This window comes from Lichenostomus cassidix, chromosome Z (assembly GCF_008360975.1).
Source record: "Lichenostomus cassidix isolate B80296 chromosome Z, HeHo_3.0, whole genome shotgun sequence".
Classification (NCBI taxonomy): domain Eukaryota; kingdom Metazoa; phylum Chordata; class Aves; order Passeriformes; family Meliphagidae; genus Lichenostomus; species Lichenostomus cassidix.
The window spans coordinates 52,114,868-52,127,969 of record NC_139511.1 but is presented as its reverse complement, the minus strand read 5'-3'; the positions used below and the strand labels follow the sequence as shown (position 1 = coordinate 52,127,969).

The following is a 13,102-nucleotide window of genomic DNA, read 5'->3' as shown; positions in this document are numbered from 1 at the left end:
ATAGTTTTCATTTTACAGCCACCAAAAAATAACTGTTTCATATGTTTGGAAAATGAACAATCAGCTCTCAAACCTTCTGCAGTCTGTTAGCCAAGATACAAAGCCCTATGAAATTTATAACTGTACTTAGAAAAACTTCTCTGAGTAGTAGGCTTGTTCACTTACAAAAGAAAAAAAAAAAAAAAATCAAGCCAAGAACACAGAACCAACAACTTTTATTGTAGAGGAACTGCTGATTGAGAGTAAATGAAACTTAGACTGAATTTTGAGACTGCTATTTCAGAACCTTTGTAACTGTATCACCTCCCAAGACAGAAGACTGCAACTATCACCTATCCTATGACATCAAAAAAAAAAAAAAAAAAAGCACAAGGGGAAGCTACATTAGAAATGTGCCTTTGTTTTGTCATAAAAAATTTATTTCATGCCGGTTGAGCCTATTCAAGATAGACTGTCAGGACTCTGAGGAGTCCCAAACTCCTCACAGGTGGTCAGACTCCCACTAATTACTAACAACTTACCTGGTCATCAGAGGACTGTTGGCTGGCCATGTTTACTTTCACTGGACATGATCCTGATCCTGGCTTGGCTTTCTAACTTGGGCGGAGATCTGTCTCCTCTCTATAGACTTGCCTAGCACTGAATGCAGTTACTATCACCACATCTATTCTGCTCACCATGTTTGGGTACTGTGGGACTGCACCGTTTGTAAGTGAGAACTTTACAAAGTGTGAATTGACACTCACAGGCTATGACTAGTGCCTCTTAGTAAATGAAATTGAATAGACTTCATTACTAGCCTGCTTCCAATCATGATACCTGAGGTTACACCAACTGTGTACTTTCATACAGCTACATCATATTACAAGAGGATTCTTGCAACTTCATCTGTGTGGTACACAAATGCATTTTCCTCTGCACAACTTAAATGCAATCAAAAGCTTGTAAATTGTTAGCACGTCACTCATCTGTTTGTTTCAGTACGCTCTGTATCTCAAAACAACCCATCTTTTGGCTTTGTTGGTGTACCACTCAGAATACATTCATTTAGAGAGGAATACTATGACTTCAAACGCATACCTGACTTTGGATTCAGTTCGTTTGTTGCTTTCTTTTAAGAGAAAAAAAAAAAAGAAAGAAAGAAAAAGCAGAGGTTAGGTAGCCACTTGTCTCAAAATCCACAGCATTTTATGCTCAAGCCAGATAAGCTATTTTCAGTTTTTCCAGCAGATAATTTAATTTTAGACTTCCAAAAGCATTAACTACCCAAAATACTGAGCAGTCTAGATATTTACGCTTTACCTTTATCTTTCCAGAGAATACTTTTATTTGATTCAACATCAAGCAAAAAGCCCTGCTCTAATCCTTTTATTAAAAGGTGTAAGAACAGTCACAGGAAACCTCCAATGTAGATCACAGTCAGTCAGTAAAACCAAAATATTTAAGAAAGAAAAGGATCTATCTTTAGACCTTGGCAACAATTCTTCCACCTGATGCCTTCCCAGCCCTCTTCTGCCATACTACTTTGATTTTATATTAGACCAGGAAGCAGCTTGAAAAGCAAGGAAAACAACTAATCACAACATACATAAAATTATCAGGCAAAGACAAAAATATGAGTACTTCAGAATACACTGTTCAGACAACATGACTTAGGCTGTCAGGGTCCATCTGGAAATACTGGTTCTACATGTAAAGTACTTTAAAACACACAGACAAAACTTAAATGCAGACATGCATTAATTCCTACAAATTTCAAAGCTGTTTTGCCAACAAGATGGCCATCAAGCTTTAGCTTATATATGAGGCCTTTCACCCCTTCAAGTTAAATGCAGAGGTATGTAAAGGTATGCAAGATTACCTTTTGGGGGAAGTTAGCAAAGACTGAAGGGAGAGAAAAAAGCCTCTGAGAAAGAAAAAGCACACAGCTTTCCTGAACCATCTTCTGCAAATAAAGAAATCCAGAACAGTGAGCTTCAAGTTACAGAGGAACTGTTAAGTTGTCCTTTTATCATGATGCCTGCAGATGAGAAGCAGAGCATGGATTCTGCCTGGCAGTTACAAAAGAAGTCTCTCCCTGAAGACAAACTGGAATAAGCTTTTCCACTTTAAATCAATGTCTTCGAACTGGAAGGACAGTTCAGGCAGCTGCCTAATTTTGGTCTCACAACACTACACTGGAGAATTACATGGGCTGATAAGCACTGCAGAGGCAGCTACATTGCGTCTAATACTCCTTACTGCCCTGGGTTAAATTCTGCTAGATGTTATTTGATTAACTATTACAGAAACTATTACAAGAAGTACGGAAATAGTGGGAATGGCATCACGTATTTTGGCTGCTGAAGACACATTCTAGAACCTTTTCAGAGCTTGGTGCCAAAAAGAACAGCGCTCACTGATGCTGGTACCAGCCCAAACTATTGTTGGCAGCAGACTCAACACCAGGACTTGTGTTCATCTGGAAGGTCATAGCCCTGTGTACAACAACAAGTGAAAACAGATTTTGGCCTAAGGAATTCCAGCCTAATGAATACTACTGCCTGTGCTTTATGACTGTAAAAAATAATGATTCAGACAGAATCTCTAAGGAATGTTATGCTTCCAGCATCTATGTGCACAGAAGTATGCTTGAAATGTGACAGCTCTATTTTTGAAAAACGTGATTATTCCAGCTAACATTCTAAACTCGCTGCCATAAACTACCTGTGTGCTTTGAAGTGTCTGCAAAAAGTTCAGGAATATTATCCAAGTAGGTAGCTTCGTAAGTTAGTTGAAATGGATTCAAATGACAAAGAAAAAAACAGGCAGGGAAGCATCCAGAGGTCAGTTCGTTTTGACAGCTGAAGCCAGTACAGTGAGTGAAGAAAAAATTTACAGCTGTATGACAAGTCAACAGTGCAAAATCTAAAAGCTTTATAGTATATTACAACAAAGCAGTCCTGAGATGCAGCGTAGAACTCATGTCCAATCATTGGCACCCTCATTACTTCAGACATAGGGTAAGGAAACAAGTAAGCTTGGAGGGACTGGGAGAAGGCTAGAGAGGACAAAGAGGGTAAGTTCACTAATTGATTAAGCTAAACTATCTGGCTCAATCAGACGAAAGAAAAAAAGGCTGTAGCAACGTCACCGCTAGCACAAAGCTAGGACCAAAATAAAAAAACAAAACACAAAACTTTTTTTCCATCGAAATAACGCATCTGAAATACGACTCGTGTTATTTTAACTCCAGATGAAAACACAGAACCCTGAAGCTGCGAAATGCTGCTTGTTCTCCCGCCCTGTCCCCCAGCCCTAGCCCGAGCCTCCGCGGCCCGCTGAGGGCAGACCCTGGCCCGCAGCTCCCAAGGAGCCCTTCCCTCCTGCTTCCTTATTCCCTTCTCCCCCCCCTCCCTCCCTCCCTTCCTTCCTTCTTTCCTTCCTTCCTTCCTTCCTTCCTTCCCTCCTTCCTTCTCTCTTTTCTCCCGCGGGATGCCCGCGGCTGGGCGCAGACCGACACCGAGCAAAGCTCCCGGCCGCCCGCCGCCCCCTCACCTTGAAGGGGTTGTTGAGGTCCGGGTCGGCGAACGGGTTGCTATCGAAGTCCGACATGGCGAGGGCAGGCGGGCGCTGCGGTCCCCGAGAGGCGGCTCTGCCCCTGCAGCGGCGCTCCGACAGTGGCCGGCGCAGGTGTCTCCCTGGCCGCTGTCACAGCCGCTGTCACAGCCGCTGTCACAGCCCCTGTCACAGCCCCTGTCACAGCCCCTGTCACAGCCCCGCGACCCGGGCCGAGCCCAGCCCGCCCCCGCCGCACCGACCAGCGACGGACCGCCCAAAATGGCCGCCCCGGAAGTGAAGTTCCGGGTGGGATGGTCCTGGGAGGGAGAAAGGGATGAAGGGATGGAGGGGGAGCGGCCGCGGGGGCAGAGACCGTGCCTGGGACGGGCCGCTCCCGGGGTGTGGGCGGGACTGGAGGAGGGAGCAGTGAGAGAAGAGCTGTTTCGCGGGCTGGCTGAGGGGTGGGCATAAACTGTTGGGCGGGGGAGGGTCTGCAGTTGAGGGCCCTCCTTCTCGCAGCTGCGGCCCTGGGGCTGTGGGGGATGTGTCCTGCGTTTGCGGTGGTTGTCGCTGGCCGGGAGCCGGGGGGCAGTGAGGCCGGGGCTCTCCGGCCGGCAGCGGCGGCCCGGCCCGGTGTGTGCGGCTGTGCCGGCCCAGCCGGGCCCTGCGGCCTCCCGCACCCTCAGAGCGGGTCGGGACACACTGGGCTGGGGGTGAAATGGACGTGCGAAGGCAGTCAGAAAGCCTTACTTGGTAAAACACGAATGTACTCTCTCGTTTCCGCCTCCTGTTGGCATGGTGAATAGTTTACCCATCTTGTGGCTGCTCAGGCGTCCTGCACAAAGGCTCAGCAAGGGCGGTAGGTAAGGGGCGGCTTTGAACGACGGTCACAAAACCACCCTTCCGTGGGAGGAAGTGTTTAAAAGGCTTCTTGGGATTAGCCAGCCATTTCCCACCGTTCAGAAGACTTTTTAAACACTTCCTCAGGAGTGCTAACAGTGCAGCATGAAGAACCTGGTCCAAAAGACGCAAATAAATGGAAGGAGCACCTTTGGTTCAGAGCTACGGTTGAAATCTGAAATTCAGTGCCGTTACAAAGTGTTACATTGATGCAACACTTTCAAAACCAGCGAATCCTGAATTCTTTACATGCTTTCTAAAGAAACTATTTGAACATTCATTTAAATCTAAAAAAGTTAAATAGAGGTTTGAGGCAGGTCAGACAAAATGAAATTGCTGTAAAAGTAAGCCTGTTATTTTTTGCTATTCAAATGTGTCTTTTTTTCCCCACATAGTAATCTAGACTAACTGTGAGGCACACTAGTGTTAGCACTTCTATGATTTTGAATAGCTCTACATGTGTCATTACTCTGGTCTTCACTCTGGCAGTCATTACAATGGGGCTGTTCTGTCAACAGGTCAGGAAGAATCCTACATGTACAAGAGAACTGATTTTGCATGGATCAGTAGAAAAAGCTATACTTGCTTCAAGGTCTGCTCTGATCTATGCAGAAGATTCTCAGTTTTTTTGAAGGACTGTCAGACATAAAATGGTATGGAAATGGGACAAATCTTAAAAGAGTATCTTTTAAGTGGAACACTTTCAACTTTTTGTTGCTATGAAGTGTAAAATACTTTAAAAAATAAAAAGGCAGCTGTTGCACAATCAACAGAAGTACATTACAGTATTAGTCACATTCATACATATCACTCAGTTATGGTGACCGCAAATTAAGTCATGTTGTTTTCCAGTATTCACCCATGGCTGAATGACTTATGTTGATAGTCCAAATGCTGTGTGCACTGACAACTGTATATTTGCTTCTCTTTGAGCTGATCATGAATGAATGCATGCATGCATGAATGAATGAAGGCTTGGCTGAAAAGAATGTATTTTCCTGTATGGTTGCTGGTGATTCAAATCATGAACATTGTGATATTTCTCTGACAATAATTTGTGCACAGTCACAGAGGAATAATCTCCCATCTCGTATGCCTTTCAAGGCAATAAAGAAACTGCAATGGGTTGTTTTCTTTGGAAAGAATAGTAAGTATTTTACAAAAATATCAGGCTGGCATCCAGTCACTAATGCGGTTCCACAGGGCTTTATCCTCTTCAACATCTTCATTAACAACCTGGACACATGATTTGAAGGAACTCTAAGTAGGTTTGCTGACAACATTAAATTTGGACAATCTGCTGACTCCTTTGAGGGCAAAGAGGCCCTGCAGAGAGGTCTTGACAAATTAGAGGACTGGGCAGTCACCAACCATATGAAGTTCAACAGTAAGGGAAAGTGCTGGATTCTGCACCTGAGATGGGCAATCCTGGATGTATGGACAGACGGGGGAGTGAAGCTGGAGAGCAGCACCATGGAAAGGGCCCTGGGGATCCTGGTTGATGGTGAGTTGGACATGAGTCAGCAGTGCCCTGGCAGCCAGGAGAGCCAACCCTGTCTTGGGGGGCATCAGGCACAGCATGGCCAGCCTGGAAGGGAGGGGAATGTCCTGCTCTGCTCTGCTCTGCTCTGCTCTGCACTGGGGCAGCCTCACCTCCAGTGCTGGGGGCACCTTTGGGTGCCACAATGTAAGAAAGACATAAAGCTACTCCAAAGTGTCCAAAGGAGGGCAGCAAAGATTGTGCAGGGTCTGCAGGGGTAGCCTTAGGAGAAGCATCTGAGTCACTTCATCTGTTCAGCCTGGAGGAAAGTGAAGGAAGACCTGATTGTGTCTTCAAAATCCTTGCAAGGGGAAGTAGAGGGGTAGGTCCTGATCTCTTCACTCTTGTGGCCAGTGACAGGAGTGGAGGAAATGGCATGAAGCTGAGTCAGAGGAGGTTAAGGTTGGATATTAGAAAAAGGTTCTTCACCTAGAGGGTGGTTGGGCACTGCAAGAGGCTCCCCAGGGAAGCGGTCACAGCACCAAACCTGACAGAATTCAAGAAGCCTTTGGACAATGCTCATGGTGTGATTATTGCAGTGTCCTATGTAGGGCCAAAAGTTGGACTTTGATGATCCTTGTGGGTCCCTTCCAACTGAGAATTTTCTATGATTCTATGATTAAAAGGTAGAACATTGATAGCATGTAAATGCTACCAAATTCTACTGTAAGTGCTGCCATTCTACTATAGGTGTTAACTTTGAGATATACCAACTGACTGAAAGCCAATAGAAAAGCAGAATTAATTAATCTATCCAGCTAATTGAGTAGTTCATACTATAAATAGTCATCCTTTGACACTGAGGGTTGACATTGTCATTTTCTTCATCTTCCACAAGTAAAAAGACTGAGAACAAAAGCTGTGCGGAATGACGCTTTCTTGGTTTCAAATCAACTATATGCAGTTTGGAGTTGAGATTTAGAAAGGAGACATGATTAGCCAAGGATATCCACCCTCAAAAATACCTTCTCTACATTGTGCTTTCCAAATGGTAGAATTTTATCTTTTTTATTATTATTATTTTTAGAATTACCTACTTGCTGTTAACTGTTTCTAATTCTGTTGCAAGGTATAGCTAATAAATACATCACCCTGATTTATAAAATGCTAGTAAGTTTCTTGAAAAATAACTTATGGTAGAGAATGAGTGACGTTATTTAGATAAAAATATCTTTCTCTACAGAAAATCTCCCAGCCTTCTGGAATTGGTTTAATTCAATGGTTTTCAATAATTCTGAACCAGATGCTTTCTTAGGAAACAAAATTATGTTAATCTGAATTGACTGTTTCTTCAGAAAGAAGAGTTCAAACTGCTTCTATGAGTGCTGTACTTGGATGCTGTGTTTAAGAAATCCTGTGTAAGGAACTGACTTGTTACTATTTTTTCAAATCCTGTTTTTTTCAATTTTCTACTACTGGTGGATTTTGCAATGTTTGTGCCAACCTCAGGTCGTGCTCAGGAGTGCTCAGATCACCTGACAAGAAAATCCATCAGGGTTTTTTCAATCTAAAATGTTCAAGTGCTGAGTGGACAACCAAGTGGACTGTCTTGATCAGCACTCTGCTCAAATGAAACAGATAAATGGATCATAGTTTTACAGAGAATGGACCTTCGTATAATAAAACTAAGCTGTAACAAATCACTGTAACTCTTTAAACTTTAACTCCTGTAAAAAGTGTTTCCTTTCATAAAGTAGAGAATTTCCAGCATCAAATGCAACCATGATGATTAGAAGAAAGTGGGGATGACAAACGTCCGTGTGCCACATGAGCACATAGCAGCCGCATGCATAGACACACGTGGTGCAGAGACATCCACATGCATAGACAGCAGCACGGCGGAGGGTGAGGGGTTTTCTAGGGAGACGGAGGGGATGGGGACAGCACATTGGCCCAGTGACCTCCGGGCACAGAGGCAGTAGGTGGGCAGTTAGGGTACAGGAACCAATAGGGAAAACCCGAGGGAGTGGCCAGGGCCACGTTGGGTGGGGAAGGCAGGACAATAGGAGAAGGGGAAACACATTAAGGAAGGGGTGGGGAAACCGCAGTTTTTATCACAACACATAGCTAAGACTCCGCTGCAGAAGTTGGGCAGAATTACTGGCATGGAAGACTGGACAACTGCTAGAAATTCATATAGTAGGAACAAGGAGTAGAACTCTACAGTAGTATAAGCGCAGATTACAACTTCGTATTAGGTCATGCAAAGATAGCAGTTGTAAAATCTTGCAAAAGTTTAGGCAGAAGATACCTAGACTTAGGTAGGACTTTACGTGATGAGTTATTCAATAGTAACTCCTGGAACAGTTTGAAATAGCAAGAATGTTTTTCTAGGCTTTACAGTGAAGAAATTTACTTGCAAAATATTGGAAAGATTTTAACTTTAGGGGAGAGAACAAAAGTGTGCTAAACAGGCATTTCCATGTAATACTTGAAAATCATGAGTGGCATATTTTCCCAAAATATTTTACATCAATTAAAAAATATTAATAGTAAAAATAGGAGAAAGGTCAGAAATCACATCAGCATGCAGAACTATACAAGCAGACTACCATTTCACCTCTTTCTTACAATCAATGAAGCCCTGATTCCACAAGATAGTAATTCCAGTTTCACTATGCAGATGACTGAATCAAAATCTCTTCGTTTCCAGCATACAGAGTGCTGAGCTAATATAACCTCAGCTATATATTGTTTATTATTGTTTTATATATTGTTTATATATGGTTTTAATAGTCTGAAGTTGTATCATTAGTCTTTTTCTGGGAGTGGGGCAGCTTTGCCAGGTCTACTGTCAGAGGTTACACTAGTGTTCTTTCCTGAGTAGAACTGGCTTAGGTGACTTCCAGGAGGGAGTGCAGGGCAAAGCCAAGCCCCTGGAGTCACCTAACAAGGATAACAGTAAATGCTCACAGGCTTGCCCTTCTTAGGAGAACACTTACTGCTTTCTGAAGCCCTACACTTAGATTTTCTCACTGTATTCCAGAATTGTAGCAAGATATTTGGAATTCTTCTCTAAAGAGCTCACCTCTTTGGGAAGAGAATAAGAATTTCCAAGTCAACAGCTGATTTGTAGAAGGGAACAAGTAAGTGGTGCACAGCCAGATTGTGATGATTTTGCCAAAATCCAGCCTAGTACTGTCAGTGATCTCATGCCCTGCATGCTTATGCTCTACCCCACTCTCCTGCTGTGGCTGTTGCTGCCCTGTACACCACCCCAGACCCACACTGAAGTAAGAGCATCCAGACTATGTTCCTCATGCCCCTCAGGAGGATCAGAACTTTAGTTTACAGTAGAGAACCAACTTCTCATATTTGCTTCTTGAAGTAACTGATTTCACTGATGTCCAGGTGCTGAAAGACCTTTCTGTGTATTAACAAACTCATGTTATTCTTGGCTTCAGTAAAGAATTATTTTTGCCAACTCAGAATGACATTGCTTAATGTCATATAATTTGAAACAAAGGTTATATGAAATGTAAGAGCCGTCCCCAGTGGAGCCATTAGATGCTAATGCTCTTCTTATTCCCTTTAGTTCTATTGTGCTTCATCTGTTCTGGGACAGTACAAAAAGTAAATCATCATCAAATCATCCTTCCCTCTATTTTTTTCCCTGTGGACCAGTTGCATGTCTTCATCTAAGGAGCAGAGCCCCTCTCCCATGACAGGGATTGCCTGTATTTTAGGAACGTGCAGGCACATCATACCTATCACTAACAAGGTGTCTTCATTCTTCCCCCAGACTGAACCTGTCTGTTTCCCCTCCTACAGAAAGCTAAGGTAAGGATAAGCACTCTTACAGAGCCCAGCAGCTGTCAGCACTGCCAAGGCAGCAGAATGTAACCATGTAACAAAAGTTACTCCCGCTGGAGGAAGACCTTTGTATCCATCTAGCTGGAGACAGAACAGTAGCAATTTTCACCTCCCTTGTAAAGAGTCATGACAGGCGTGGATGAAGCCACACACTGCCACAAATGCTACCTTTAAGAGGATGGCTAATCCGTCATGGAAGCCAGCACGTGGGAGCAGTGAATAGTAAGCTACAGTCATGAGGGAAGAGGTGACAAAGCAAACACATGCTGTTTGGGAGTGGGGAGAGCATTCCAAGCAGCTTTGGAGTGAAGCCAAGCAGCACTAGCAGTCTGTCCTGCTTGCATATGTTCCTGATACCAACTTGAGAGTGGGAGGAAGAGCAGAAGCTAAGCAAAGAGATAAAAGAGCTCTTTCAGCCAGTGAGCACATCTCAGTCTCTCCTACCACTGTATTTTCTCTTGTTGTATTACACTGCAGATGCCTGTCCCCTGTGGTCCTTTCATTACACCTCCCCAACATCTCCTCATATCTGCACCCCTCAATAAGAAGTACACATATAGACATTAGTGGGAATTGTCTAGACAGTGGCATGACTTGTGCTATGATCCCTTCCTGCCAAATGATGTTGGCAAATAACTTTTCAGTGTGTCTCGCATCCTTTCCATCTTAAAACTGTGCTTATGTAGTTGAACATAAATAGTTGTCTGCGTTTTCATTATTTTATGTTTTGCATTGCTTTTAATCACTTGTATTTTCTTCACAGAGTGATTAGTAAGTTGTAATTATTAAGTTATTAAATAGCAGTTAGAAAGCAATTGAATTGCAATTCTGGGGTCTGAAAAATAATTCAAAACTGTAGTCTTCAAATGTCAGGAGTTCTGAACAAATAAAGGATAAAAGATGGAGAACAAAAGGTGTGGGGAATTACAGTGTTTTGTTTTCAATTCAACAACACAGTTTTGTAGAACAAATATGGTATTTTGCATAAAGTAGCTCAGAGTGCATTCTTCACAATTTGATTGTCCTGATTCCAGTGCACAGGTGCAAGTAGTTTCTTCACACAAAGCACAGCAATTGCAAAGTTTTTGCTTCAGGTAGCCTAGTGTCATTCAATCTCTACAGGTTCCTATTGTCTCTGAATGCAACCATTAGTGGACAAGAAGTATCACGCCTGGCACAGGGATCCTCCATACAGCTTTATCAGGATGTCTACAGCTGTCATCAGGAAAGAATTCTTGCCTCTGCTGCTGCAGTCTCTACCCCATCAAAAGCAAAAGTAACATATTGTGTTTGCAGTCCTGAATGATGTCCTGTCAGGGGCAATGATTTAAGGACAAGTTTCTTTCTGGCCAGTAATGTAGGGGAACTCTGGTATGATAGACAGAAGGCCATCTCTTCCAAAGAGTGCAGTCCACAAGGAGTCTGGAGAGAAAGATGATGAACAATTAAATGGCTGGGAAAAAACAGTAGAGTACCAGGCTTCTCACCATCCAGAAACTCCATTAATAGCTCTTGCTAAGTGAGCAACAGTGTTGGGAAAGTGCCCTTATGTCTGAACTGAGTCAAACAGTGTCGTATTGCCTGTATTCCAAGGTAATATGAAAATGCACAACTGCATGCATGCCGCAACATCTTTAGACAAAAAGGGAAATTTAAGACAGTCACACATAGTTTGAAACTAAGTCTTGGATAGTAGAAAAAAAAAAGACATTACTAAATCTGAGGATCTACTAGTGAAATTCATCTTACAGATTATCACACTGCTGGAAAGATGGTACGGTGTAGTTATTCTGAAGGCTGTAATAGCAGACATGAAGCTGACAGAAGGATACATAAATAAATATTTAAACATTAAATAGGAAAGACACAGGGTTGAAGAAAAATTTACTAGATTTTGGCTTAGTGAAAGGAGTGAAAGGAGTGATTGCCAGAAATTATAGCAACTAGAAGGAGCAGAGATGACAGTAAACTATGAGTTAGTTACCCAGATATCCCAGTTTGGGTAGAACTCTCTTTTTAAACAGCATACAGTATTTTTATTGTTTTCCTCTGCTCAAACTTTATTCCTTGGATTTTTTAGAGCAATGACAGAACCAGAAACAGTGTTCTATCACATGTAATAGGTACACGATCCAAAGCAGAAGGTATCCATTCTATTGCATGATAACTCTATTCTATAAGATGAGCCATAAGAACTAGAGCTTTCAAAAATCTCCACAAATCTCTACTGACTTCTTTTTGTGAACAAAATCAGCTGATGGCATATGTCTAATGTGGACATTGTGTTCTCCTTTTCAGTAGCTGATGCTCTCATGGGAGTTTTCTGTGGGGTTTTAAGAAAGCACATTCATTTAACAGTTCACTGTTGACAATTGTATCTTACTTGCATATGCTAAAGGTGTGCAGGCACTAAGCAAGCAGTGAGAATGGACACAGAAAATAGCTCAGGAAGTTTCTGATAGTTCTTCATGCACACAGCAGCAGAGTCAGCATAGTTTGAAAGGATTTATTGCACAAGGGTTCAAAAAACAAACTTACTTTTTAAATAAATAACTTGTTCATCTCAATTTGCCCTTTGACATTCATAACAGGTTATTAATCAGATCCTTAAAAGAATAAACATTTTGGCTGAACTAAAAAAACCCCACCCACTCATTAATTTCAGAGGCTACTTTTCAGAAGGGCCAAATTGTGGATATGAAAAATGACAGATTTCAGCATCCATGTTAGCCTTTCTCTGAAGAATAAGAAACATAAATTAAGAGTTTATTAAACTTGTGCCTGCTCAGATTTAAAGTCAATTAGAAAAGCAGTAAATATAATGTTAAAAATGCAGTAATTGCTCACTTTTTTCAGCAATGGTAGCTCAGTGCACACTTTCAGGACAAAAAGTATTGTTTCTTTAAAGCATCACAGAACTCTAGAGGAAAGGATTCCAACATGGATTCCATTTTGTACTGATTCTTTATTAGGACATATTTGTTTCAAAAAATGGGAGTGGGAGATAGCAATGGACACAAGTACATCACTAAATTTAGCTGGAGGAAAGAAATAGAACACAGAAACTAGATTAGTTGTTTCATTGTGACCCTGGTCTGCTATTTACAGCAGTATTTTAATTAAAATCTGTGAAATGTTAAGTTACCAAAAGTTAGTTCATTCAGCAGTTGATACAAAGATCACTGGAAGCATGTCAAAAGTGGGGAAAACCCCTCCATTTTCTGCCTTTGAAAAAACCCCTTTCTCTCTGAAGCATTGTATAGAAGGAAAGCAAAACCGCACTATTAACTCAAACATTTAAAGTTATTC

The 13,102-nt window shown here is 42.2% G+C and overlaps 1 protein-coding gene across 2 annotated transcripts in view; it reads right to left on the bottom strand.

The window, feature by feature from the left end:
- The window catches only part of SCAMP1 (secretory carrier membrane protein 1), a 41,413-nt gene extending 37,551 nt beyond the window's left edge, over positions 1-3,862 (bottom strand). Inside the window, exons 1-2 of one of the 2 annotated variants that reach the window (XM_085042976.1) lie at positions 3,747-3,862; positions 3,538-3,698 (exon numbers count right to left, since the gene is read on the bottom strand). In XM_085042976.1, coding sequence (XP_084899102.1) covers positions 3,538-3,594 — 57 coding nt within the window. In that variant the 5' untranslated portion in view covers positions 3,595-3,698; positions 3,747-3,862. Of the gene's footprint in view, positions 1-3,537; positions 3,724-3,746 lie in introns of those variants that run through there. The other variant, XM_085042977.1, reaches the window with a different exon arrangement.
- Between the last annotated feature and the right edge of the window lie 9,240 nt (positions 3,863-13,102).